The sequence below is a fragment of the Rhinolophus sinicus genome, chromosome 7, assembly GCF_057876585.1.
Source record: "Rhinolophus sinicus isolate RSI-liver-muscle chromosome 7, RSI-T2T, whole genome shotgun sequence".
Taxonomy (NCBI): Eukaryota; Metazoa; Chordata; class Mammalia; order Chiroptera; family Rhinolophidae; genus Rhinolophus; species Rhinolophus sinicus.
This window is the reverse complement of record NC_142507.1, coordinates 8,707,698-8,735,281: the sequence shown is the minus strand read 5'-3', so window position 1 is coordinate 8,735,281 and position 27,584 is coordinate 8,707,698. Positions and strand designations below refer to the sequence as shown.

Here is a 27,584-nt window from a genome sequence, read left to right as displayed (position 1 = left end):
CTTTACACATTCAAGGAACACTTAGGTTGCTTCCATATCATGGCTGTTGTAAATAACGCAGCAATGACCCTAAGGTACAGCGATCTTTTCAAGAGAGTGATTTCATTTCCTTTAGACAAATACTGAGGAGTGGAAATGCTGGATTGTATGGTAGCTCTAACTTTAATTTTTTGAGGAACCTCCATACTGTTTTCCATAGTGGCTGCACCAATTGACATTCACACCAGCAGTGCAGGAGGGCTCCCTCTTCTCCTTATGCTTATTGATAGCGTCACCGTACGGATGGATTTAAAAGACTTCTTCAGTTTTGTTTGTACCTGTGTGGAGGGATATTTTTCTAAACCTTCATTCAGTGCTGGCGTCAGGGAAGGCAAGTGAAGATTAGCGGCCACAGGAATGAGGTCCTGGGTCGCTCTGTGCCAGTGGTTCACGCAGAACACGTGCTCATCCACTCGCTTCCTCCACGTAACAAGTCCAACAACAATAGTCCATGATGCTGTCTTCCATTCAAACGGCATTTGACTTGTCTTTTTAAAGACAAAAGACTAGGAGTGTGAGACAAAGAAACAGCCTTCTTTCAAAGGCAATTCCGTATTATCTCAGCTTTCTTAGCTGTGGAGGTCCTACAGGCACAGCCTGGAAGTGTTTAACACACACAGACCACTGCAGCGACGTCACAGGACAGTGAGCAGCGAGACTGGGCTCCCCCAGGGACAATGACACCCGTTGAGCGGAGCAGACTGCACAGGTCTGGGACTGTTAGCCCCGGTAGGTGGGTAGCTGTGAAGCAGGCAGAGGACTGCGGTGGGGAGGACCGAGGCCTCCCCAGGCTAGAGGAGCAGAGGTTTGGGCAGTTCTTCCATGGCAGCTCACGCTTACACATAGGATTCAGCCTCCACTGGCGATGGAAACATTTAGCCAGGTCACCCTACTCAGCGTTTGCAGCGTGACACTGGACTCCTCCCAGGTGCAAACCCACCAAACACATGCCTTGCTGCAGGCAGAAGGGCCATCTGGATCCCATCTCCTTGTACAAAGGGTCATGAAGCCCAGTGTCTGCTCTGCTCGGCTGGGTCTGGGCCTCACTGTTGTCTAATGGTGGGGAAGGTTCCGCTTGTAAAGGTTCAGAAAGAAGAGGCAGCATTGATTTGGAGAACTTGACAACTTTGGTCTCTGTTCAAACTACTACTCTCTCAGGGGCTCTGTGGTCAATGTGGAGGTAACCAGGAGCCAGGACCACAGGTCAGGAGTCAAAGGCCAGTGTAGGCTCACTGTAGCCACAGCAGACACTGTCATCTCTTACCAGATCTTGCTTGACCTGGGAGGCATGGGAGGTGCTCCCTGTGGGCTCTGGGGCAGCCACAGTTCAGAGCAGGCTGGTGTAGCCCAAGCCAGGAACGGGAGACGGTCCTCTCAGCCCTCAGAGACAGGACCGCGGTGCTCTGTGGCTTTGCTTAGGCTGTTCCCCCGCCCTAGAGGGCCCTTGCTTTCTGTCTTTGCCTGAAAAACCACTATTCATGATTTAAGACTCAGCTAAACTGTCATTTCCTCCCTAAAATGCTGCCTAGATTCCCTGAGAGCTGTTCATTCCTCCAGAATGCTTTGCCCATATATTCATTATGGATTTTTATTGCACTGACTCCATGTCTTTGTACCCTGTCAGGCCATGAGTTACTCAAGGTCAAGGGGTGTGTTGTATTTATCTCTCTAGCCCCACTACAGAACTCAAAATATAGTGGATGTTCAATAAATAGTGGATGGATGGATGGATGGATGGATGGATGGATGGATGGATGGATGGATGGGCGGATGGACGGATGAGAAGCTGAGGCTCGGTGTCTGAGGCTACCAGCCAAATCACAGTTCATTGGCTATTTTTAGAGTCTAAGAAGATGGGTTCAATGTCGAGGTCCAAGCCAGAAAGGAATCCCCGTATCGGCACAAGTTAACTGAGAAGATACACTCTCTCTCCAGTGGGCAGGAGCAGGCTCAACAGCCAGACTAAAGCTCTTAAATACTCAGATCTGTGAGCCGCATATGCTTCAGGCTTATTGCAGTGGGGCCGTTGAAGGAAAGGGTAAGTAGGGCATCATTATTGCGTGAGAACAGGCACCAAGGGGTGATCTAAAATACACCATGCGGTCTTTTGAAGGCAGATCCCAGTTGGTGGTGTGGAGGGCTTTACCCAGGACCTGTTTAACATCGGTGAGCCTAACTGACTCCAGGGTAAGAAATGGAACGTCTCGTCTTGCATTATGCGGGGAAAGAATAACTGAAATCGGCCCAGAGTGATCAATGCTTCATTCAGTCAGGCATCTTGTGAGGGCCTCCTACGTGCACGGAATTGTCTGTGCTTCATGGAGGGTGTAAAGAAATAGGAAACACACAGGAAAGAGCAAAACTTGGTCAGGTGGGAGTGAGAGGGAGCAGGCATTCCTCACGGCAGGACAGGGAGGGGCCACACAGCCTACCTGTGAGGCAGGCTGAGCGTGGTGCCCGCGGCCAGAGGTCTCAGGCGGTTTCTACTCCATTCCATCTTATTAGATAATTATTCTCTTCCTGTTACTCACATGTGGGTCCCCTGGGCTGATACCCTGCTACATTTTTAGAGCCACTGACATTTTCTCTAGGATAACACTTACATTTTTCAGATAAGAAAATGTCTACACAAACACATTTGGCAATCCAGAGACAAACATGAGCTGCTGAATTCAAATTTGAGTATTACAGAAAAGTTGTATTTAGTAGTGAATCACGCACAGCGTACTCAATGACCACATTTACCCAATGAAACCAAGGTGCTTTTCCGTTCCAAAAGCTTTGAGTCTCCGATTGAATCAATGGATGGATACTTGAACCTGCTAATGACACCCTTTTAGTCCTGCCATCTTTCTTTCATGTGCTTTGGCCACTCTTTACATGCTATGATTTTTCCTCGTGACCACATTATATCCACGAGTTCAGACTGTTTTCATAACTCTCTCTGGCCTTTTCTTACTAATCCAGGGCACCGAAAGGTCCCCAAAGTGATCGCGGCACCGTCACGTGTCTGTTTTCCAGTGAACCAGGCAAGCGTATTAGAGACCGAATCAAGCTTAGAAATACACAGAAAGAAATCTCAACAACCAAAGAAAGCACTTCCTTCTGATACTAGCATCTAAATGCCCATCAGTAATAAAACAGACCGGTACCCAAGCAGAACTCCGAGAGGCTGCAGAGACCCTAGCAGGGCACCGACTGAAGGGCCCACAAGCCAGCGACAGGTGCTGTGTGGACCCAGGCAGCCCCCACCCTCACCCCCACCGGCCTCTGCTCTTACACAGGCAGTTGGGTCTTCATCTCAAATGAACCATTCATGCGTGGGCACCCTCTCATATTTCCATTTGTCAAGTTGCCATAGGGGAATTTCATTTTATACTTTCCAGACTAATGATTTGGTACAAAAAAAAAAAAAAAAGATACACTGCCAAAATAAGAGGATGGGGGAGGAGGAGAAATCTTGCAGACATTCGTGAATCAGCAGAGCCAGAGGCCGAGAAAAACTACGCAGTGACTTGCATGCTCTCCCAGGTCCCTACGACTCAAGAGGCTTTCCTTACAATTTGTTCAACCTGGGCTTGAAACAGTGCGGGCATGGATCAAACACAACTGACTTCTGTCCTGGGTGGGGCGGGGGCTCTTAGACACCCCGCGTTGCACTGGGTGCTACCCCTTTAGTAGCTGGGACTCGGGGAGCCGAGGGGGGGTCTCAGAGAGGGGCCTGGGCAGCCACGGGTTTGGCAGAGGGCGCGGAAGAGAACTCGAGGCTGTGCTACCAACCAATGGGTATGCAAGTATTTCGAGATTTTAGCGACCAACGTGGGCAAAGTGACCGATCTGAGGCACCTCATCCCCATTCAGATCTGTCCTTAAATTTCTAAAGTTTTTTAAAAATTGAATTTCATTCCTAAATTTGTCTTTAAAATTTCCTTCCCAGGAACCCTCCCAGGAAGAACTGCTTAATTAAAATTCGCAGCTTTACTTCCATACAATAAAATTGGCCCCGGGACTGACTTGGGATTTTGGTTTTCACAATGACGGTTTTCCTCATTAGACAATTCAGCTTCACGATAACATAGTTGAACCTCAGTGTTTTTACTCTGATCCCAATTCAATAGGCTAAGATATTCAGAAATAATACTTTTACTACTGCTTTCATTTTAATGCACAAATACCTTTTTTACTTTATCAGTTCTTTGGACTTGATCCTGTTTAGTAAGTTTATAGAAACAAGGAAGAGAGAGGGGAAAAAAAAAAAAAAAAAGAGGCTGAGGTTCCATTAACAGTTGCCAGACATTCTCTCCCCAATACTTGTCAAGCAAAGCTCAAGGAAAAAGTTTAAAAATGAGAACAAAAATCCCCTGAAAAGTAGCTATAGAATGCTCTCTTTAAAACAAAAACAAAACAAAACAAAACAAAACAAACTTTACTAACTTAAATACTTTAATTAAATACAATTAAATCCCTAATTGTAAAAATGTTGCCTCATTCTGAGCCCTTTAACAAAGATATAAGAACTTAGTTCTATGTTACATGAATGTGATTTTTGTCACGTTATTCTCAAAAGGGGAAACCATACATTTATCCTGATATATTCAGAACCAAAGTGGTGTAAACCAAGCTCTGAATACAGAAAGAACAGGACGAAGCTGATGCTGGTCAGGGGGTGGATGGCATCGGAGCAGGGCAGTAACACTTGACATTAATTATACATCGTCCCACCCGGTCCCAGTCAGGGCATTTGCCAAGAAGTTCTTACATTCCTGTGGCCGGGGAACAGGGCCACACTAGAGTTTCATGGAAAACAACAGTGCATTATAAAACATTTTACTCACTCCTGCGCCCCGCAACAACTAAATAATCAAACATAATTTTTCATTGAGTGGAAGCCTACTTTGTGAAAGTAATCAAATTTTGACTTTAAAGGTTTTTTTTGTTTGTTTGTTTTTTTCTAAGATGTTTTCTACATTCATTTTTCTCTATAGACAAACGACTGCTGGTTTAATGTTAACTTGCCAAGGTTTTTATACTACAAAGATGGATGTGGAGATAACATTTGCCAAAAAAGAAAAACACACATAAAGGGTGCTCTTGCTTTGAGTGTGTATAGTCACCGGAGAGAAGCAACACCTTCTCATCTAGCGAGAAAAAATTAATTCCCAACAAATACAGGGATTGTGAGCCCTTTCGGATCGGCTTTGCTATTAGATTTGTGCAAAAGGAGCCATAACTTTCCAGTTTATAGAAATAGCTTCGGAGGATACATTTTCCATACAGAAACTGGAAATCCCTAAATCCATTCTGGGAGCCATCTGAATGCCCAGGCTTTTTTAAAAGGGCGACTTTAAATAGTTTAGAGGCGCTCCGGTTTCTGGAGCTGCATTTTCCCCTTCTCCCTGTCAGGAAGAGGGGCCTCCTCCAGGAAGTCTGCTCTCGTGAAGAGGATCCCTTCCACGGAGACCTCAGATGGTGGCCCTACCATGTGCAGAGCTCCCACTGAAATCAAAGCTGATCCTCAGACTCACGCAGCTCTGCCCCGATAGCGCAGCTTCCCACACGTCCTGCTGTCATCACACCCACGCTGTTGTCACAACACCCAACGGGCTGTTACTAAGGGCCCTGGTATGCTGCCGAATATATGCATTAAATAGGAGTCGCAAAACATATTTCAGGAACACTTATCCTTGGCTCCGCATCTGCATTTGTGCAATGTAGCGACTGTCTCTGGGGGAGCAGCTCCTGCCAGGCACGGCTCCCTATGAGTCTGCAGGCTTCCTGGGACCCCAGCCCCGTGTGGAAATCAGAGGAGGGCTGCAGGAAGAAGCGAGGGCAGTGCTGAGCTGAACTGGTCTCCTGAGACCATCCAGACGGCTCAGCGCATCTCACTTCACCCTCATCCTCGGCTCAGCAGTGGCTGCCAAGCTCAAACTCAATTCCAGTTTTGTGCCCTTGTCTTCTTCAGAGTCTCAGTCTTTTAGCCTGAGGTACCTGACGAGTTACGCGTCTGCCAATCATCCCCCTGCCCCTTGATATTGTACAGTAACTATTGTCTCTCTATTGAACCAAGCAGGAATTCTTAAGAAAATGGAATTGCTATTGTTTTGATTAAGGTGGCTTGGGGACGTTCATCTGTTCCAAGTTAGAAAAAAGACATAATTTGATAGACATCACAAATGACAAAATCAATATTGAGGGCTGCTAATTCTTGTGAAACATGGATGCTAAATTACTACGGAGTTCTGAACAAGTTTAAACACATCTGATGATATTTAGCTTAAGAACTCCTTTCCGCCTTGCCTGAAAATGGACATGAGCACACCAGCAGAGGTAAAGGGTGGCTAAAGAGCCATTACAAAGGGCTTTTGAGGAAAACGCTTCAGTGAGAGGGTTGATTTCTGTCTTCCACTAAGGCTCTAAGTCCACTCAGCTCCATGGTCTTGTAGACTTGGAGTATCTCGTGGTATTCCCTAGTCACTTTGGAGACCTTAGCTTTGGTGATAACAGAAGCATCAATTATTTCCAGGATGAGAGCAATGATTATTTAGTGTCAGACTGTACATACCGTGTTTCCCCGAAAATAAGACCTGGCCAGACCATCAGCTCTAATGCATCTTTTGGAGCAAAAATTAATATAAGACCCAGTATTTATATTATATTATATTATATTATATTATATTATATTATATTATATTATATTATATTATATTAAAGACCGGGTCTTATATTAATTTTTGCTCCAAAAGATGCATTAGAGCTGATGGTCTGGCCAGGTCTTATTTTCGGGGAAACACGGTATCATCTTCTTCACACCGATGCCATAAGGAGCTCCTGATATTGTCCTAACATATTCAGGACATGTTGGTTACATTCCACAGGTTTCCAATAGAGTCTGAGTGATTCATTCCAAAAGGTGATTCATTCTAGCTGTTGACACTAGAATTAGCTCCGAGCTTGAGTTTTTGGGGTACACTTCTTCCCCTACTGTCCCCCCAACTGTTTTCCTTCTTTCAGTTGAGTTCAACAAACATTCACTGAGTAACTGTGTGCCAGGTTCTTCGGTGTGTAGTAGCTGATTATACGGGCTTTGGAGTCAGAGCCACCCGGCCTGGGATCTGGCTGGGAGACTTTGGGGAAATTGCTTCACCTCTCTGAGTCAGTTTCTTCAATGGGTATCTTCAAATGAGACAATGCACATAAAGTATTTACCACAGTGCTTGGCACATAGGAGATGTGTAATGCATGGTAGCTGTTATTATTTATTACACAGATGTATATGACAGACCACAAACAGCTCATGGGCTTAGTGGAGAAGGAAAATGCTAAACAGGCCATCTCAATACTTCTGGTAAGTGTTGGTTTTAGAGGAGGAATACTTATCAGAGCCCTAGTAAGTAATTAGGAGGAAGACAAGACCTAGAGGAGAAATACAAGAATTAATACGTGAGTTGTATCTTATTGGATAAGTAGGAAAAGAGATCCTCTCTCTTTGGTTTGGGGGAAGAGCAGAAACCTTGTGGAATCATAACTAATTTGGAAAATATGAGGTGCCTTTGGAGGCTCTACACAACTTCTCCCGTGTGTGTGTAAAAATGCATGCATATGCTAAGGAGAGGATACCAGTTACATCACGTCATGCCGGTGGCAGCCACAAAGAGGTCAGCAGATAGCGTAAGCATGATGGCAGGTGGGAGGAAGAAGACCGAGTGCGTAGGTTGGGGAGAATGACGTGGGGAGAAGCAGAAGTCAGGTAGGGACCCAGCCACGGGCTTTCACCCATCTGTGGAATGTAGGGCAACTCTTAAACTCGGAGCCTGCAGGGATGGAACTGGACCAGCCCCTGGAACGCCTGGGTCTCTGCCCAGCCGCGGTGCCACACCCAGAGCTCCAGCTGTATTGTTCCCAGCAGCTCTGTTCCCGCCCTTCCCCATGGTCAACCCGACACCCCGCTTCTTTGTCTGGTTTGATTACCTAACCCAAGCCTGTCACATCACCTCCTCTGTCAATCTCTTCAACCACTACCCCCCATTTGTCATGATATTTTGTCCACATCTGCCAATAAATAGCAAAAACTTTTAAACCTGAAAAAATATGTAAGCAATTTTCCTTATTTCTGCTGCATCTATGAGCTTCAGGCATCACCTACATTGTGTTATGCTAAAGTGTAAGTGGTTTTAGTCAATTTAATGTCTTTAATACCTAATATTAAAGAAATATGGGAATTTGAGTACCTCTGGGACTTACGCAGTCGACCAGGCAATAAAGAAGACGGGATTCCGGAGTGTGAGCCGATGACGGTGAAGGAGCGTCTCTCAAAATTGTTTGCACAATAGACACTTAAGTTGAAAGCAGTCATATTAGGAGGCAATGAGAAGTTCCTTTTTCTTCCCTCGGGTCTGCCTGCTTTCCTTCCTACCTACCTACCTACCTACCTACCTACCTACCTACTACCTACCTACCTACCTACCTACCAGCATTTGCTGAGCCAAATGGAAAAGTGGGGTCTAATAGACCTGGGTTTCACTCTTTGCTGTGTGATCACAGCAAGTTAGTCATTATGACACTTGCTAGAGAGTGAAAAGGCTAATACTGTCTAGTTGGAACTTCCTTTATACCTTATCAGAGCACTCTGCAGGCCCTGGGAAGGGGAAAGTGGCCCAAAGATCTTTCTGTGTGCCAGTGCATGGGCGCTGGATTTTACTGGTCCTTTTGTACTCTTTCCTGACCTGCTCTGAACCGGTGAGATGCACATTAAAAACGGCTTTATTTCACACTGCTGTCCAGAAAAACAGTGTTCCTCATCTCTGTTTCGTTTCACGTGCGCCAGTGCCGAAGAGTAAATATTCTTTATGCATGGATTTCTGAGTACTTGATCGTAAAGGATATTGCTTCATAAGAACGACTGTAGAAAAATAAATCACTGTAATTATTATGTAAGCTGATGACACGTAACAAATGTTCACAGTTCAGGTTTCTAAGTCTTTCTAAGTGGTCAAGGCCTTGGTCTCATACTCTTCCCACGACTTTGCTACAAGTTTATTTATTGATGTGCAACCCCAGACTCGGAACGCTTACTTTTATGGGCAGCAGACTCAGGAAAAGGAGTCGAGGTTTTCCTCCATTTGTGAAGGAGACTTTCAAGGAGGCAATTTCCTTTGGTTCTGATTTATCCCGTATCTGGGATGAATAAAAGTTTGATTTTTGGCAAAATGATTTCTGATCAGTGAGCAGCTGCAGGGAACGTTCGTGAGCTGTAGGATGCATGAGGAGATAAGGGAAGTCCCTTATGTCACATGGAATTGACTGAGTATTTTTCATCTTAACCTTCCAAGCGGCTTCGCTAACCTTGTACGTGCACTGAAGAGGAAGTGGGGTGGGGGGTGCGAGGCTACGGGATGAAGACTTTAAAATGGTGCATCGTGATTCTTCCCACAGAAGGCCAGATGGGTTATGAAACATCTCCACCCATTGTTTTTCCTTTTAATAGAGTCGGGATTTTTTGAGACAACATTTTACAAGTTGCCTGAAAATGTGTAGCAATTTCTAGTTTTTCAATAAAACATTTCTGGGCTAGTGCCTGAAGCAGAGGCCCTGGTTTGGTTCGGTATGGTTTTCACACAGGCAGCGGGCTGGCGGAGACAGCGGGCAGAACCCGTCTCGGGAGGCTGCTCAGCCTTCTAAGCTCACACCGAGCTATAAAGCTGGTTCTCAGACGTCTCCATTTTCTCTCTGAATCCTTTCTGAATGAAGGTTCTTGGGGCTGCTTACTATTCTTTTGGAGGGTGACACCTATTCTCTATTCTCCTTCACTTTGAATATCATTTTTCAAGCTTTCTGGGAAGCGCTGCTACACGTCTATGAAGAGACTCCAACTGCCAATCTTGAAATATTCTTTGAAACCAGTAACACCAGGTGCTCTGTTCAAGAAGGAGAGGAAGCAGCTCCACATAATATACAATACAACATTTGTTCGCCGGCAGCATTGGACTTAAACACACACACACACACACACACACACACACACACACACACACACACACACACACAGAGGCCTCAACAGCTCAATGATTCTCTTGAAACACTCTAAGGGTTTCAAGAAATGCAAGGAAACTTCCAAAAAACAAAACAAAAAAAGAATCAAAGGCAACATTAAAAAAGAAATCCAAGTTGGACATGGCTTGTAATAATAACATGCTGAACAAAACGGAAGTTGAGAAGTTAGATGAAGTTATAGCATCAACCTGCAAATCAGAATGATCTCTTTCAGAATGATGAAAGATCTACTCGTTGTAAGCAATTACTGGAGGGGTGGGATTGTTTGTGTGATATCATTGTAGGGAGATACAGCTAACATGAGCTCATTGCCCATAGGAGGATGTCACTATTTGCTCAGATTTATGTATGGGGCCAAAGAAGAAGGGGGAATAAACAGCAACATCATGTTTGCGACTCCTGCCAAGAAACTATTTATTTTCCTTTTGCAATGTCCTACAGCCTTGCTCTTCAAAGAGCAGAGACCTGCGCAGGAGAAATTCAGGTGGCAGAGAGATGGCCCCCTCCCCAGCCTGCACACTGACAGCCTGGGTCTGGCCCCAATTTGCCGGCCTGGCAGTGTGGCCAAGCGGTGCTCGGGTATCCTACAGGGCTCAACAGTTTCAAGACACCATAAACATTTCAAATCCTTTCAGATGCACATTTTGTTTTCCAGCACGTGTGATAATATTTTATCAAGTATTTAACACGGCATTTTTTAAACCATGGTGCCTTTATGATATCCTAGAATATGGCCCATCTTCCTCCTGTAGTCGACATTTAGCAGGAATGTATTTGACCAGAAGATGTGTTACATCCACGTTAGTGGGGGTGTTAGGGTGACTCATTTATTTTTTTATCTCTGAAGTGTTTCTTCAAACTAATGATCTCTTTTGAACCAAATTTGGGTGGCTGCATATATTTTTGGAGCGGGGTGATTGACTCCCCTCTCTGCTTTCACAGGACATTTTAAAACTCTTTTCCCTGTGACCTTTCCCAGGTGAGGCCGCTGTGGATTTACTGCGACTGATACTGAGACACCTTTAAACATGTGCACACACACGTGTGTAAGTCTGCACCTGTGTTGCTTAATTCTACCATAATGGGACCTAACGTCCCCTTATCTTTGTTGCCCTTTCTTTGCTGATTTCCTCACTGCTGCGTAGGTTTATGCCCAAATGCGCTCATCTTCATTTCCCGACTAATTCCTCCAGCACTAGGGAAGCATTCTTGCATCTTAGAACAGCAGACCTGTAGATCCCACAAGACTGAACGGCAGTCCACAAATTACAATGCTCTAAACACTGTGCTGTGATTTCGTAACTGTATTTTTGGGTTTCAGATTCATGAAGTTACCCTATCATCTTTACTATTTATTTGTTCTAGTCATTTTAACGTGGCTAAAAAAAAAAGGGGGGGGGGTTCTTCCTTCTTTACACTGGGTCTTTAAAAAAATAATTTGCCAGCTCTTCTGTGCCTAGCCTTTGTAATAAAATTCCTCTAGAGGAGAGGTGAAAGGGCCTGAGCAATGCCTGTCTACCCTCTGGCTTATTCGAGACGATGAAGGCTGTCTAAGCAGGATGAAAGAAATAATCCAGGAAGGAAGCCAGGAAGAAAAGGGGGTGGAGGGAAACTTAAGCCAGTGTCAAGAGGTTGGTGAATGGAAGAATGTGACACAGAAGAGAAAAGAAAAAAAGAGAAGCCACGCTGATAAAACTCACCATCCATCCTGGAAGGCTTATTTCAAAGGCTTTTCCGTGGGGCCATCCCTGCCTTTCCCACCCCCACTGTCACATCTCATCTTTCCCTCCACTGGAGTCCCGGCACATTTCTACCCGACAGTCCTCACCCATGTCTACTTTGTATGAGAGGTATTTGTGTGGTCTCCTGGAAGCCCTGCGTTCATTCAACATTTCATAAACAATTACTAAGCACCTCCCTTGATACGACGCACTTTGCTAGATGCCAGGGATCCAACGATGACGGAGATGCTCCCTGCCCTGGAGACACTTACAGTCCCGGCCTAGCCCTCGGCTACAACACCAGGCCCATTCTCTGCCATCCGCCACCTTGTTCCTGTGTCATTTCTGAGCTTGCCAGGCTGAGTTCCCGTAGCATATGCACGCTTATCCTTTAGTGCTTCCCATCGATTGGAACTTTCTGTTTACAAGTCTATCTTCTCCAGTGGATTCAGGGCAGGAACCTTGCCTTCGTCTTTAATTCTCCAGGCTCAAGCACTGTGCCTGCTCCATGGTAGATACTCATTCACTATTAGCTGAATTAATAATTGATTAGCTCGTCTCATGACGTGTCTCTAAGGTGAAGTGGGGAAGACATCATTTATCCCTTTTTACAGGTAGGGAAAAGAAGGGATGGTGTTAAGAACCAGATGTTTGTGTCCCTGTCAAAATTCACACATTGAATGCTAATCCCCAGTTTGAGGGTATTTGGAGAGATAATTAGGTCATAAGAGTGGAGCCCTCACGAATGGGATTAGTGCCCTTAGATGAAGAGACATGACAGAGAGGATCTCTCTCTCTGCCAAGTGAAGACACAGCAAGAAGACGGCCATTGACAAACCAGGAAGAGAGCCCTCACCATACAGAGACCATGCTGACACCCTGGTCTTGGACTTCCCAGCCTCCAGATCTATGAGAAATACATTTCTGCTGTTTAAGCCATCCAGTCGATGGTATTGCGTGAAAGTAGCCCAACCTGACTAAGACAAATGGGGAGGATAAATGAACTGACCCCAAGTGCAGATGATGGGAGGACGAGGTAAGACGCCACATCGTCTGCTCTGCCCGCCAGACATCGACTTGCTAATAGAAAAGGTGTACCTGCTTCCTTTGGGTCATCTTAGGAAGAGAGCTTGCATGGGACACTGAGGTAAAAGGACAGGGGGACCGACACGGTAGGAGTTCTATTTGGAAAAACAAAAACAACTAAAACCCAACGGTTTTTTTGTAGTCTCTAGAGAAGACAGGTCAGGGGTTAGTGCTGTCGTCTGGATTCTATCCATGGTCCACTCAATAAAGAAAAAGAACGTGGCTCAAAGGAAAACAGGGTGCAAAATAGATTAGTAAGTGACTGCTTCTACCGGGCAGAAACACACATGCAAAAAATATGGAGACAGAAGGCACCTGGGAAGAATTCAGTTTAAGCTCAAGCTAAAGCTACTTGGAGAACAAAGCTGCAACCAAAGGGAAATGGGAAACAGGGGAACAGATTTGTGAGTGAATTTCCAATTGATGTGACTTTTAAACGTGCAGATATATTTCAGTTTTATGCAAGAGAGACAAACATAAGGCAGCATAAAGTAGTGGGATCGTCCCATTTGAATTCAGAAGCCCTGGTTTTAGGTCTCTCTTCAAATGTGCAGGCTCTGTCACTGCACAGGTTACTAGCTTCTCTGAATCTCAGTTTAGTCTTAAGATGACATAATGCTATATATTGTTCTAAGGATGTTGTGAACGTTGACTCTCCTTTTCATTAAGAAGTTCAGATTTGTTTTTCAAATTATTACACTCAGCGCTGGATTAGGTTGTTGGCCGGTTTCCCCAAAAGCTTCTAGGCAGATACACGCTCTGTGTCATTGGCAAGGTTTCAGTTCTACGGCTACCCCCCGGCTGCAAGGGAGTCTGGGAAAATGACTACCTGTTTTGCTTTGCTTTTCGTTTGGCCTCTGCAAAGATAAGAAACCCTACAGTGGTGAAGCTAAAAGCTAACCGTGGTCAAGTCCGGGAGTGGAGACGCAGGAAGGGCACACAGAAAGGATCTGCCTGCAGTCAGTGTGTGGTGTGATAGGACAGAGTGCTAGAATTGGGTGGGGAAGGACAAATCTGTCAAAACACGAGGAGAAAAACTGATGTGCTAAGAAGAGATGACACTGAGTTTAAAATAAAGCTTCACAGAAAGCTACACAGTTGGGTAACACCCAATCAAAACAGTGCTGCTAATGGACTAATTATTAGCATGGAGATATAACTGTGAATTATACATGGTAACGGAGGGTGACAGGGGGCACAGGGAGAATCGGACTGGGGGAGGGTCCATTGAAGGTAAATAAAAGTCGGCCTCACATTATAGCATGCACCAGGCAAAATTAAAGAAAATGTCTTTGCTTTGCTTATTCTTCAGAAAATTGTATTCTTTTTTTGTGCTGTGTGTTTAGCCACATATGTGTACTATTAGAAAACCACCAATAAAAGCATATACATAGATAAATCGGGGACTAATTACTCACAATATAAAATAATTACTGACTTTACAAAAAGAATTCTCCCTACGGTTTCTTTCAGTGCCCTTAAAAGTATTACTCAAGTTATCAAAGATCTTCTTCTTTTTTTATATATAGTACAAGCTTTTAAGAATTCTATTTCAAAAGGTAGGCCAGCCCTTGTAATAGGGAAAGGTTTCTTTCCGTCGGTGTAGTTCAGCATAAAAAAACAAGAAACATACACTGCTAATAGATAAAGGACATAGGAAAAAGGCAACCCTCCTTCAGCTGTAATAAGGGGTCATTCTATATGCTGTGCCAATAAGCTCCTGTTTCATCAAGAAGAATTCATTAAGTAGAGAGAAAGTCAATAAAAATGAGCTTTATTAAAAAGAACTGATGCAATGGAAGGTATTGGTGAAAACTAGCTCAGTGATGAATGGAAGTGACTCAGCAGCGCATTTAAGAAACGAGACAATATACCATGGAATCTTCTCCCAATTTAAGTTATTTTTAAAAAATATGACACTTGGCATCATTTTTAATAGCCAAGGTGAATGCCGGCATGATGGAGGAAGAAGTGCTTCCATAAAACTGTCATTCTTCAAATAAGAGTGAATTATATTATTGACAGTGCTGGCAGCCAGAAAAATCTGTTCGTGAGGATAGTAAGAAAGCCCACGGTCGACTCAGGCGGACACAGCTTAAGATGAGTGATTTTCATCAGTTCTGTTCTGTGTGTCACCATCTAAAAGGGCCTATTTTGGCCTCTGGAATACTGAAAGCTGCATCCTGAGGAAAAGAGGTTTAAGACTCTGAGAATCCCAGATCAAATGATATTTCTGTGGCAAAAAAATGTGTAGGCTAGTCAAACGATAGACCATCCACATATCAAAAGGCAGCAGAGTGGCTACGCAATACGGGTTTTTAAAAAGAATCATCCAAGTTTATGTGGTCTTTGTCACATGGTTTGAATATAGGGCAAACATCCATGCACCTCAAGACCAAGCAAAGGGCATGCTGGGTATTTGTGCCGACCTCAGCTGTGCGGACGTGGGAGGAAGCCAGAGAGACTGTGTGAGCCCAGGCAGCACCCTCTCCCCCTGCAGGGCCCACAGCTTAGTGCTGTCTTGTGATCTGAACACTGTCCTGGGAGACAGAGAAAGAGCCGGAGGCCTGGATTTGCCAGTGATGCCATATGACAAGCCACTGACGAGTCTGACACCTTCTAATATAACACCATTAAAAGGATTAAGTGCTTACTGGCTAAAAAATAAAAAGGGGGCTCAGAAGATGCTCCAAGCGCTAGAAAGCTTAGTGCAGTGTTCTACTAGCTGCCTCACCCTCATGCCAAGGAGGAACATAAAAGTATTGTGAGAAGAAGGAAGATGGAAGAAGCCTGGAAATTTCCAGTTACAAAAACAGTAAATAACCCGTAACAAGACCCGTTACAAGTGGACAGCATTTTCCAAATTAGGACACATTTCCACGCACTCTGTGATCCACACAATCTTTCTTGTCTACCCCAGGGAGTTGTGAAGACAATCAAATGAAATATTGCCTGCAAGAATGATTTATGAACTATAAAGCCTTTAATAATTGTCTGTGTCATGTGGTCTAAATGGTTAAAAAAAAACCAGGAGGCTTGAACAGGAGTATCTGAAAATGGTTAGGCCTTTATCATGTCCCTGGAGTCTGCAGACATTTTCCTCCTGAAACGTCTGCGGCACATGGGAACTGCAGAATTTGGGGCTGTACAGGGAGCCTGTCTTATGAAGTATAAATAAAACTTGGGTGACCAAGCTTGGGGTGGGGGGGTAATTTCATGATTTAATTACTGCTGACTTAGGAAACGACGTTAGAAAAAGTTTGGGTGAATCTGAAACTTTAAGTTTACCTTACATAAAGCTCTTTCTATCCACCAACTGCTGCTCTATTAACAAACAAAAGCAAAAACCAAAACCACCCTTTTCTATTTGTAACTATTGTTTAGGATTGGTCGTTTCACAACTTTGCTCTATTTGTCACTCCTCGTGCAGAAGGAACGTGAAGTGTTCATTTCCCATCTTAATGCGTGTGAGTGTGTGTGTGTGTGTGTGTGTGTGTGTGTGTGTCGGGAGAAGGAAAAAAAAGTGGGTTTGAACTAAAATTGATCCATGCTTTTGATACTTCTAAAGCTAATTGCTACTCAACCTTCCAGCAGGTGCATAAGCTATGTGCCTATATCACAGGAGGCTACGTTTAAAAATGGATCAGTCTTCCCAATGGAAATGGGTACATATGTTCACCAAAAGACATAAAAGAATGTACATGACATTATTCATAATAGCCCAAAACTGGAAAGGACAAATAAATTATGAGATAGTCCTGCCGTGGAATATTATACAGCAATGACAATGAGTGTCCTGCAACTATACTCAACACTACATGCAAACACTTGTATAATATCAAATGAAAGAAATCACAAGAGTATTTACAGTAAGATTCCACTTACGCGAGGGACAACTACACTGTGCTGCTGGCAGCTGGACAGGGCTGACCTACCTGGGCAAGGGGGTGAGGTGGAAGGGAGCACAGTGGTGGCTTCCGCGATGCCAGTGTGCTTCCTGGTCAGGATACTAGTTACGCAGGTGTGTTCGACTGTGAAAACACATCAAGTGTACCCTTACGTACTGTTTTCTGCGGTGTATTTGACTTCAGTAAGAAGCTGTTTAAAAGTGGAGCAGCCTCTGTGTAGACAGGATTCAATTAGATTTACTCTGACTTGTGTTCGGATACCACCTGTTTTCAAACTTCCTTGTTCCCACGGACCAGGAAGCAACTGGTCAATAGAAACTCAATGGCTTCTGAGGCTTAAAGCTGAGACACAGAATAGTCATGCACAGCTTAACGACGGGGCCACATCCTGAGACACGCGTCGCAGGCTGCTTCACCCTGGTGCGAACATCACAGACCCCACTCACAGCCTGGAAGGTCCAGCCCACTTCTCCTGGGCCACAAGCCTGCACAGCACGTCACTGTGCAAAACAACACGAGATGAAATCAAGCCCAAGAGAAAACGATGCAAGCAGGAGAGAGGTAAACACGACAGGTATGACGCTGCTGCTGGCGAAACACGGCACTTTCATAGCAAACTACTTCTTTATAAGTAGAAAGAGTACAGTCTAAATCACGATAAAAGTATAGTGTAGAAAATACATAAACCAGCCCCAGTATCGTTATCAAGTATTATGTACTGTACATAATTGCATGTTACACAGCGCAGTTTTGGTGACACCAGCATCGCCACAAACAGGTGACTAATGCATTGTGTTATGACGCTCTGATGTCACTAGGGGACTGGGTGTTTTCAGCCCCACTATAATCTTATGGGACCACGGTCATGTACACTGCCTCATAACACACTCTCTGTTGTTGACCGAAACGTTGTTAAGCGTCGTATGACTGCATGTAAATAAGTATTCCTACTATTACTATAAATCATGGGTTCAGGAAATGGAATTGTAAATTCGGTGGATTATGGGTTGACAGATCCACAGATACTGATATTTTGGTTATTTGGATTTTATTCCATTTTTTAGATGTCTTAAAAACCTGAAAGACCACATCCCCTATATGAAAGAAATCCAGCCATACAGATATTCAAAAGCAGACTATGGACTTGAATTCAGGTTCCCTAACTACTAAACCAATTCACTTTCATTTCAGCTTTCTGGCTTCTACCTTATTGTTGATTCACAAAATTACAAACAACTAAAAAGATGATATGAAATGAACTTACAATGTGACAACACTGACGTTTCAGTTTATTGTGACAGTCATACATTCTAAAGAGCGGGGCCAAGAAATGACTGTTCCTAAGTGACCCGTGATTTTTAGAAACAGGCTAATTATGAGTTTAGGAACTCGTGTTAATAGTATCTTTACAAAAAATACCATACTCTGAGTTTGGAAATTGTTTATTGTGACCAATGAGAGCTGTATGGGCTATTTTATTTTCCTATTCAGGAACACACATTGTCAGAATAGCACTAAATGACCTCAGGCCAGCCAGAGTGGAATTTATCAGGTCCTTCTAGGTACATGTGAAGACACATCTCAGGCAGACTTGATGTAATTATAGAACTCCTCAGCTTGAGAACATTTGGGCTATTTTTACCTTACAAAGGCCTTTCAAGGACTATTTACCCGCTGTGGGTCATTACTATTTGTAAATACTAATAATTACCTGAAGCTGAACCTATTTATGGTGTCTGTTCCATTTCCTAAGACTCATGTGGCTCTGACTCACTGTAGAGCAAAGTAGATTCATTGTATTCACCCAGTTTCCCTTCTGGCTTTGTATTCTGGGTAATGTACTGTGACTTGGTATTGTGACCCGTATTCAGATTAAAGATATGTTTCCTTGATCATGGCTGCATAACATTTACAGTCTGATTCAGCATACATCTAATAATAGGAATCAGTAGATTAAACTAGGCTTTAAAAGCAACCATCAAAGACAATGAATTAACAACATAAAATACTGAGGCAGATGCTGGGATCTTACTGCACGCTCATCCGATTCTCAGATGACGGGACAGAGTCTGCACTTTGCTCTCAAGCCCGAAGAAATGCTTACACCCCCTGTGCCATTCGTACCCATGGAAAACCCACTGTTCATAGGCGCAGTGGCCATGTGGAGACAAATGCTCAGAAGAGCAGCCAACTTACGAAGTGGATTCTAAGTACTGTAGAAATTCCAGGATAGAGAACACATTAATATCCTTCCTGTGCTAAATAACAAGTGCAGGGCCGTGAAGTGAAATAAATTCGTCCCACAAGTACTTACTGTGCACTTATTTTGGCGATTGGAGCTAAAATGAGGTAACCATGGGAAGGGTTTAGCCCAGTGACTGGTATATGAGACACACTTTCTACTATCAGGGGACACTTCCTGCAGGAGGCGACATGGAAGCTGACATGGGAACGACTGGAAGCACCAGCCAGGCAGACGGGGGAGGCATGGGGAGAAAGCAGTCAAAGGCAAGAGAGGGCAGCTTCGCTCTGCGATAGTGGCCAGGAGTCCAGGACATCACGTGACAGGGCAAGTCCAGAGAGGAGCAGATGGCAGAGCAAGACGAGACCACCATTCTCGGTACGGAGGCCGGTTCTTATCCTTTGCACAGTAAGAGTCCTAAACAGCAGAGATGTTCACATCACAGGATCTCATCTACTCATCAGCCCTGAATTCACTTCCACGGGTTTCAACCAGCATTACTTTTTCAACAAAAGATATGAAAATGGAATAGGGTAGGACAGAAGAGAAATCCTAAAACTTACACATTCATGTGTCTATTGGGTATTGATGTTAAATTCTTATTGTAAGTCACAGTCAAAAAGTTTGAAGGCCATTTCTTTGAAGTACTTAAGTGAAGGAATGACACAAACTGCCTTGCACTTTGGAAAAGCAATTTGGCTGCTGTGTAGAAAGGATTGGAGGGCGACAGGCCTGAGTACAGGAAAAGCAGTTACCACAGTCAGGTTAGAGGTGACAGTGTCCTCCTGAGGGCGGGACTAGTGAGGACAGACAGAAGGGCCACAAATGGACAGCAGGATACTGAGGGGGACACGATTTAGGTGAGGGAGCTGTCAGAAATGCAACCTGGGTTGCTGTGTTTCTACCTTCGGCAACTGATGGGCCTTGCAGCCCTTCTTCTGAGGCAAGGAACACGAGGGCAAACGCAGATTGGAGGCAGAAGAAAATGATTAGGTCAGGATATGTAGAGAGACGAGGCTGAAAACATGGAGAATAAGCACAATTTGGATAACTTTTTCTATAGAAAATTTTCATCTGCAGAGCAGCCATTGTCAAGTCTGTATGCGCTGATGCTAAAAGGTAGCACTAAAATTTGGTTCTAATGTTAAAAATACATACATACACACACACACACATATACGTACACGTATATATACATATATATACATGTATATGTACACACTTTTTGTAGGAGGGAAATAAAGTACGTAAGAGATTGGCAAGTGCCCTGACTTTGGGGACACATTGAAAAAAAAAAAAGATACCTTCTAAAGCAAATGCAAATAAAAATCATTATTAAGAAAATAAGGGGAGGGAGATCCAAGATGGCAGAGTCGATAAACACTGTGCCTGCTTCCTTCCGTGAACACATTAAAATTACAACTAAATTATAGAACAGTCAACCTGGAGAACCATCTGAAGTCTGGCTGAACAGAAGTTTTATAACTAAGGATAAAAAGAAGCCACATTGAGACTGGTAGGAGGGGCAGAGACACGGAACAGGCCAGCCCCAAACTTCAGTGTGGCGGCTGAAAATCAGGAGGGATATCTTGGCCGCAGAGGTTCTCCACAAAGGAGCAAAAGGCCTCAGCCCAACACCAGGCCCCCCAACCTGGAGTACTAGTGCCGGGAAGAGGAGCCCCCACAACATCTGGCTGTGAAAAACAGTGGGGATTCCGACCAGCCAGGTGGGATGGATGGCTTCGGGAAACCCAGACGTCCTCTTAAAAATGCTGCACACACACTCACTCACTCATAGGCATTCACCCTGGGCTCCAGCAGAGGGATGATGACTCAGGGGCATCAGAAGCATATGGAGGGGGGGCAGACTGGGTGTGTGGCTTTGGAATGAGAGCTGGAGTCCTCCTCCCATGCAGCCGGCAGGCGGGATCCATCTTTCCTGTGTTAAGCCCTCCCCCAAATGGCCAAATCTGAATCTGATTGGTCTGGTTAGCTCCGCTGGGAACCTGCCCCACCCAACTCCCCCAGGGCTGAAGGCACTTTCTTGGAAGCAGCCAATCCCTTCTGCATTGCACTTTTCCTGAGAAAACTATTGGAGTCTGTGGGCCCCAGGAAGACGACGACTAGCTTCAGTGAGCTCTGAGACATTTGCTGAGTAGCTCCAGGCTCAGCACTGACTCCAAACCAGAATCTACATTAACGTGGCGGCAACTCTTCCCACTCTAGCACTCTAATGACTCCCTGAGACCCTGCCTCACCCAACTCGAGTACCGCACGAAGCTTTATCAGTGGCTGAACCTTAGAGGAGCTGGAAGGTGGCAGCAGGCCTCAGGGTGTCCTGGCTTTTTGCCAAGCTGCTCCAGGCTTGGTACTGGTGGCAGCTTCCCAGACAAGAAAAAGCTAAAGGAGTTCATCATCACCAAACCAGTATTGCAAGAAATGTTAGAGGGCTTCTTTAAGACAGAAAAAAAAAATTATGAACAATAAATGGCCATAGCTACATTATCTGTCAACAATTACATTTGATGTAAATAAATTAAATGCTCCAATCAAAAGACATACGAGGGCTGAATGGATAAAGAAAACAAGTCTATTACATACGCTGCCTACAAGAGACTCACTTCAGATTGAGAGACACACACAGACAGAAAGCAAAGGGAGGGAAGAACATATTTCATGAAAATGGAAACGAAAAAAAACAACACATATAAACCTGGGGTAGCAATACTTACACCAGACAAAATAGATTTTAAAACAAAGGCTAGAACAAGTGACAAAGAAGGACCCAGTAATCCCACTTCTGGGTATTTATTTGAAGAAACCCAAAATGCTACTTCAAGGGAATGTGTGCATCCGTATGTTCATTGCAGCACTGTTTACAATGGCCAAGATGTCGGGGCAGCCTGGGTGTCCATCGATGGACAAATGAATAAAGAGGAGGTGGTACATATATACAATGGAGTATTGCTCAGTCACGGAAGGAAATGGGATCTTGCCATCTGTGGTGGCATGGATGGACCTGGAGGGCACTGTGCTAAGTGGAGTGCCAGACAGATGCAATGTGATTTCACTTATATGTGGAATCTAAAGAAAAAAATGAATGAACAAACAAAGCAGAAACAAACTCATAGATACAGAGAACATATTGATTGCCAGATGGGAGGGGGTCTGCAGATGTGGGTGAAAAAGAGGAAGGGATTAAGAAGTACAAATTGGTTATTATAAAGGAATCATGGGATGTAGGGTATAGCCTAAGGAATATAGTCAATAATATTGTAATAACTATGTGTGGTGTCCGATGGGTACGAGATTTATTGGGGTGATAGATGGGAGGGGGTTTGGGGGAGGGTGAAAAAGGTGAAGGCATTTACAAATGGTAGTTACAAAATAGTCACAGGGATGTAAAGTAAAGCAAAGGGAATATAGTCAGTAATATGCTAACAACTATGTCTAATGCCAGGTGGGTACCAGGCTAGTCAGGGGAATCACTTCTTAAATTATGTACAGGTCTAATCATTATGCTGTACTCCTGAAATTAGTATAAAATAATTGAAAAATTAAAAAGTGGGGGGAAAGGGGAAAGGGAATGAGAGGTTCACCTATTGTCAACTTCAGCCAGTGTTCAAATTTCCCATTTCTTAATTTAATACTTTGTTTGAATTTTAGACACTGATTACTTCTTGGTCAACTTATAAAACAGGTCCTCAGTAAATTAAATTTATGATCAGAATAGGAACCTTACCAAGAAACCTTCACTTCACAGCCTGAGGCCAGATCCCTCCAGAACTTGAATTTCTCCCTTCCCGCATTCCTCCCGTTCTGCCTTATCTCTTATCTCCTTTAACTGCAACTCACCTTTGCACCCACGCTCACACACACAATGGGGCAAAAGCTTTAAAAGTTGGGTTTTGTTGTGTGAAAATAATTGCCTGATGTAAAAGTGAAAATTCTGTGTTTCCCCAAAAATAAAACCTAGCCGGACCATCCCTTCTAATGGGTCTTTTGGAGCAAAAATTAATATAAGACCCGGTATTATATTATATTATATTATATTATATTATATTATATTATATTATATTATATTATATTATATTATATATAAGACCTGGTCTTCTATTGTTATTAAAAATAAGACAGGGTCTTATATTAATTTTTGCCCCAAAAGACGCATTAGAGTTGATGGTCTGGCTAGGTCTTATTTTCAGAGAAACATGGTTGTAATACAGCAGAGAAATGGACTAAAGAAAGCTAGTCTTAAGATTATTATCAAATTTGTAATTAATGACAACTATCAAAAGTTTGGGCAGGATACCTTCTAATACAGATATATTTAAACACTACACACACATATATAGATGTATACATATAGTGTATGTATCTGTGTGTGTAGGCCTAAAAGCAGCACTTTACTGTGCGTATTTGAAATGAAATGTCCTACTCCAAAGTTTCTGCAAAACTTCATATCCATCACACCTCTCTCAAAATATCTTCAGGAACGTAGACACATTTAAGTGGATGGTTTCAGGAAAAAAGAAAGGAAGCGTCCCACACGGAATCAATGTGTCTTTCCTTCCACTGCTCTAGTCAGCCTCCTAACTGGTCTATCTCCAATCTCTCCCCCATTGCATCTAACACACACATGCGGACAGACTTAGTTTTCTAAAATACAGATCCAACTCGCCATACATTCCTTAAAAATGGTCGCTTGTTAAACATTGCCTGCAGAATCAAGTTCAAATTTCTGAAAGTGACAATCGAGGATAATTACCATCTCCCCTCAGCCTACTGTTCCAGCCTGTACCCTACTGCTCTTTCCCACCTGTCCCCTCAGTGCCCTGGCTATGCTGGAAGAGTTCTACCCCTTGGACGTGTCTTCGTCAGGCCTCTGGGGTTTTGTTCATGTTGTTCCCTCTGCCTAAAATACAACATATCTTATTTATCCAACATATAATAAATGAGATCTTGCAATAAAGAGATCAAGATAAGGAATAAGGCATGATCTTCGTTCTCAAAGAGCTCACAGCCTAATGGGAAACAGAGAAGTAAACAAATTTCAACAGAGGTATGATAAGTACGGATATATTAATAGGTACTAGGTTTCATGAGACAGAAAGGAAGGAGTACTTAAGAATCTCCCCAATTACATACGAAGCATGAATATGTAGGCATGGGATGGCTATATTAAGAGCTCAGTCCAGTACAGGTTAATGCTTATGACAGACGGTAATCACAAATGCAAATACAACTGGTTTACTTTAAGACATCTTTGTTAGCAAATAAACACAAAATCTGTGGGAACCAAAGGCAAAGCGAGGCTGAGCATTCTGACTTGCACACGGAGAAACTAACTGAAACAATTCCTTCCAACAAATTATGGTGCCGTACAAGGAAGTGGTTCAATGTGATACTGAAAAGTAAAGCTATGATCACACAGTTAAGAATATGCCATATCTGCTGCTACATTCACTCCGACGTCCTCTAAATAGTTAATATATTTTTTTAACGATTCTAGTTATGAATATAATACAAAGAGCGCATATATACCTTTTTTTTTCAAACCAACCAACAAACATCCGCGAACCCACCTTCAAATTCCCCAGACTCCCCCTCCCCAACTGCCTCCCATTCCCTTCCTATGAGCGGTGACCACTATCTTGTTGATAATAGCTTCTTTGATTTTCTTTATAACTTGACCATCTACATTCTATCACCTAAACAAGGCTTGGGCTTAGTTCTGGAAAACAGCATGGCACGCACAAACGCAGCAGTCTCAGGAAAGAGCACTACTGCAGTTACTGGATGGAAGGCCTGGAGAAGAAAGACTCAGCAGGGCCCTAGCAGAGCTTCTGGTTCTGTGAGGGTTCACACGAGCTTCTACTGGAGAAGACAGAGGGCATGACGCTCAGCGACTCCCCAGAAATAGAGGTCTCGCCACCTCCGGGGCCATTGTCACGGCCATAGTGCTGACCAAGAACTGGCAGGATTGTGGTCAGGTGGGGGCTGCTCTCCACCTTCTGTGTTTTGTTCTTTATTGCGGCAAAATATATGTAACATATAATTTACCCTTGTAAACTGTCCAGCTCAGTGGCATTAAGCACACACAGCCGTGCAACCATCACCACCATCCATCTCCAGAACTCTTTCATCTTCCCCAACTGAAACTCTGTACCCCCACGTCCTGGGGACCACCGCTCTACTTTCTGTCTTCGGGTTACCTCATTATAAGTGAACCATATAGTATTTGTCCTTTCGTGACTGACTTATTTCACTTAGCACAATGTCGTCAAGGTTCCTCCATGTTGTAGATGAATGTCAGAATTTCCTTCCCTTTAAAGACTGAGTTGTATCCCACACTCTGTAGATACCATAACGTTAATAGAATAACAAGTTCTGAGTGGTTAAAAAGATGTTCTCTAGAGCAGTACAATGTGAGTCCTCAGGCTGGCGGCACAGCATCCCTTGGGAACTTGTTAGAAATGCAAATTTTCAGGCTCCATTCCAGACCCTACTGAATCAGAATTTCCAGGATGGGACCCAGAAATCTATGTTCTAACAAGTGCACCTGGGAATTTCGAGGCATGCCAAAGTTTGAGAGTCCCTTCTAGCTTCTAATTCTAGGAATAAGTATTTGGATCAAAATAAGCCAAAAAATACTTTTGTGAGTGTGAACCAAACTAAAACTTTCTCTAGCTGGAAGAGCATTTTTGCAACCCTACCGCTATATGTCGCCGAACCAAACGCCCATGTTCATCTTAGTTATATAATAATACTCCTGTTTAAAGTGTAACAACAGATTCAGTAACTGCACAAGAAACTAAAATGTGTTTTAAACTGACTCCTATTTCAGAAATATGGGGAAATAGTCATTGCTTTGAATTTTTAGCTGTGAGTTTTAAAGGTAGGAAGTACTGCTTGTGGAAACATTATAATGAATTTTCACTGCATGGGATCACTGAGGCTTAGGGAAGAACCAAAGTTGAGTATGATTCAAAAATTCCCTCCTCTTAAAACAACTCTATAGGGTAGAACTCTTGTTTTCTTTTAGATCTAGTGCAGTAGGTGGGCCGTTTTCTGAGGGAAGTCTCCCTCCTATGCAGTCAGTCTGTGATTATATAGTCTTTTGAGTGCTATCCCACACCGGTGGGGTTCTTGTTCCTTTTATTTAAATGTTCTTTTATACCTGGAGAGTTTATTTTTGCTGTTGTCGCTAACAAAATGGTATACACCCTTTTTAAACCTCCCCTCAGGTGGGAAGAGGCACTCAGTTCTTTATATGTATTATCTCATCTAATCCCCACGATAACCCTGCCAGGCAGGTATTAACTCCTCATTACAGACAAGTAGAGCAACTGGCCTGTGGACACACGGCCGGGGAGTTTGTGGATGAGCTGGCAGATGACTCCTGGACTCCAAATTCGGAGAATTCCCACTGGGTCCACCATAGCTACTAGCTATAACTTCAAAACATAAAGAACAAAGAAAGGAAAAGACTCATGCTCTAAAAACAGCTCTTTTTTTCAGTTCAAAAATTTAATAGACATTTGAACAGTAAACAAGTTGGTTGGTGTCAGCACACATGACATATTTCTAGGCATGAAAGGGACCCAAAGGAAGGAGAAGAATGTCCTTGCCTTGGCACTCTGTAAATTGACGACATGCAAACACACACCCTTACACAAACACCCTAAGCCCAAAAAGGTCTCGTAAGAAACAGTAATAGAGTCATTTCAGTATATCGCCTTTCACTTAATATGGACTGGACTACACATTTCTATTAAATGCACTTAAGTTTTATTTTTAACAGAAGTATTTTATTTAGGTTACAAGCTATAAATACTTCAGAAAATTTTTTTCAGTCAGAAAGATCAAGAAACACTAATTGTGGTATAGATATTTTATCATATAGCAATTAATTGGGATTATGATATTTTTACATAGAGTTTGTTGATTTGAGCCTCCTCCTAAATAAAACTTGAGGACTTCACTTTTGAGATCACATGATGAAATTGGGTTCAAATTAACAGCTATCGGTTCAAATTAACAGCTAAAGGGATGCTATTTAGCCAACTGGGAAGGCTTAACTGGTGGTTTTCTCTACAAAGGCTGGTAAACAGAACTCCTATACCTCTTGTAATTTCCTTGTATCAGAACCAAGAACAATATTTAATATTTGCTTTGTACCTTATACAACAAATTAAAAAAAAAAAAAAAGCCCCACACACAGTGTAATCGGTGGTCAGCAAAAGAATTTGAAAGAGGCACTTTAGAGGGTAGAGTGGCTGGTTTCCTCTCTGGTCTCTATTTCTAGTAGCATAAAAATGGAGTTATAAAAAAATGTTTTCGACATGCTGATAAAAGATTAAAAAGGATCACTTGGCTTGAAGGAATTTTAACAACATATCATTAAGGAGAGCAAAGGCTGTAAAAGAAAACCGAAAAGCATGTCCACAAGAACTTGAAGAAATCAGGAAAAAAAACACACAAAAACCCCCAAAACCCGAAAACCTCGCAAACTGTCTAGGCAATCATGAACAATCA

At 43.3% G+C, this 27,584-nt stretch overlaps 1 protein-coding gene across 24 annotated transcripts in view; it reads right to left on the bottom strand.

Moving 5' to 3' along the window:
* STAU2 (staufen double-stranded RNA binding protein 2) overlaps positions 1 to 27,584 on the bottom strand; it is a 223,830-nt gene that overhangs the window by 29,898 nt on the left and 166,348 nt on the right. The window contains exon 14 of one of the 24 annotated variants that reach the window (XM_074319229.2): positions 19,347 to 19,463. The exons of the other annotated variants lie outside the window; for them this stretch is intronic. Coding sequence (XP_074175330.1) covers positions 19,362 to 19,463 — 102 coding nt within the window. The 3' untranslated portion in view covers positions 19,347 to 19,361. Of the gene's footprint in view, positions 1 to 19,346; positions 19,464 to 27,584 lie in introns of those variants that run through there. 24 annotated transcript variants of the gene reach the window in all.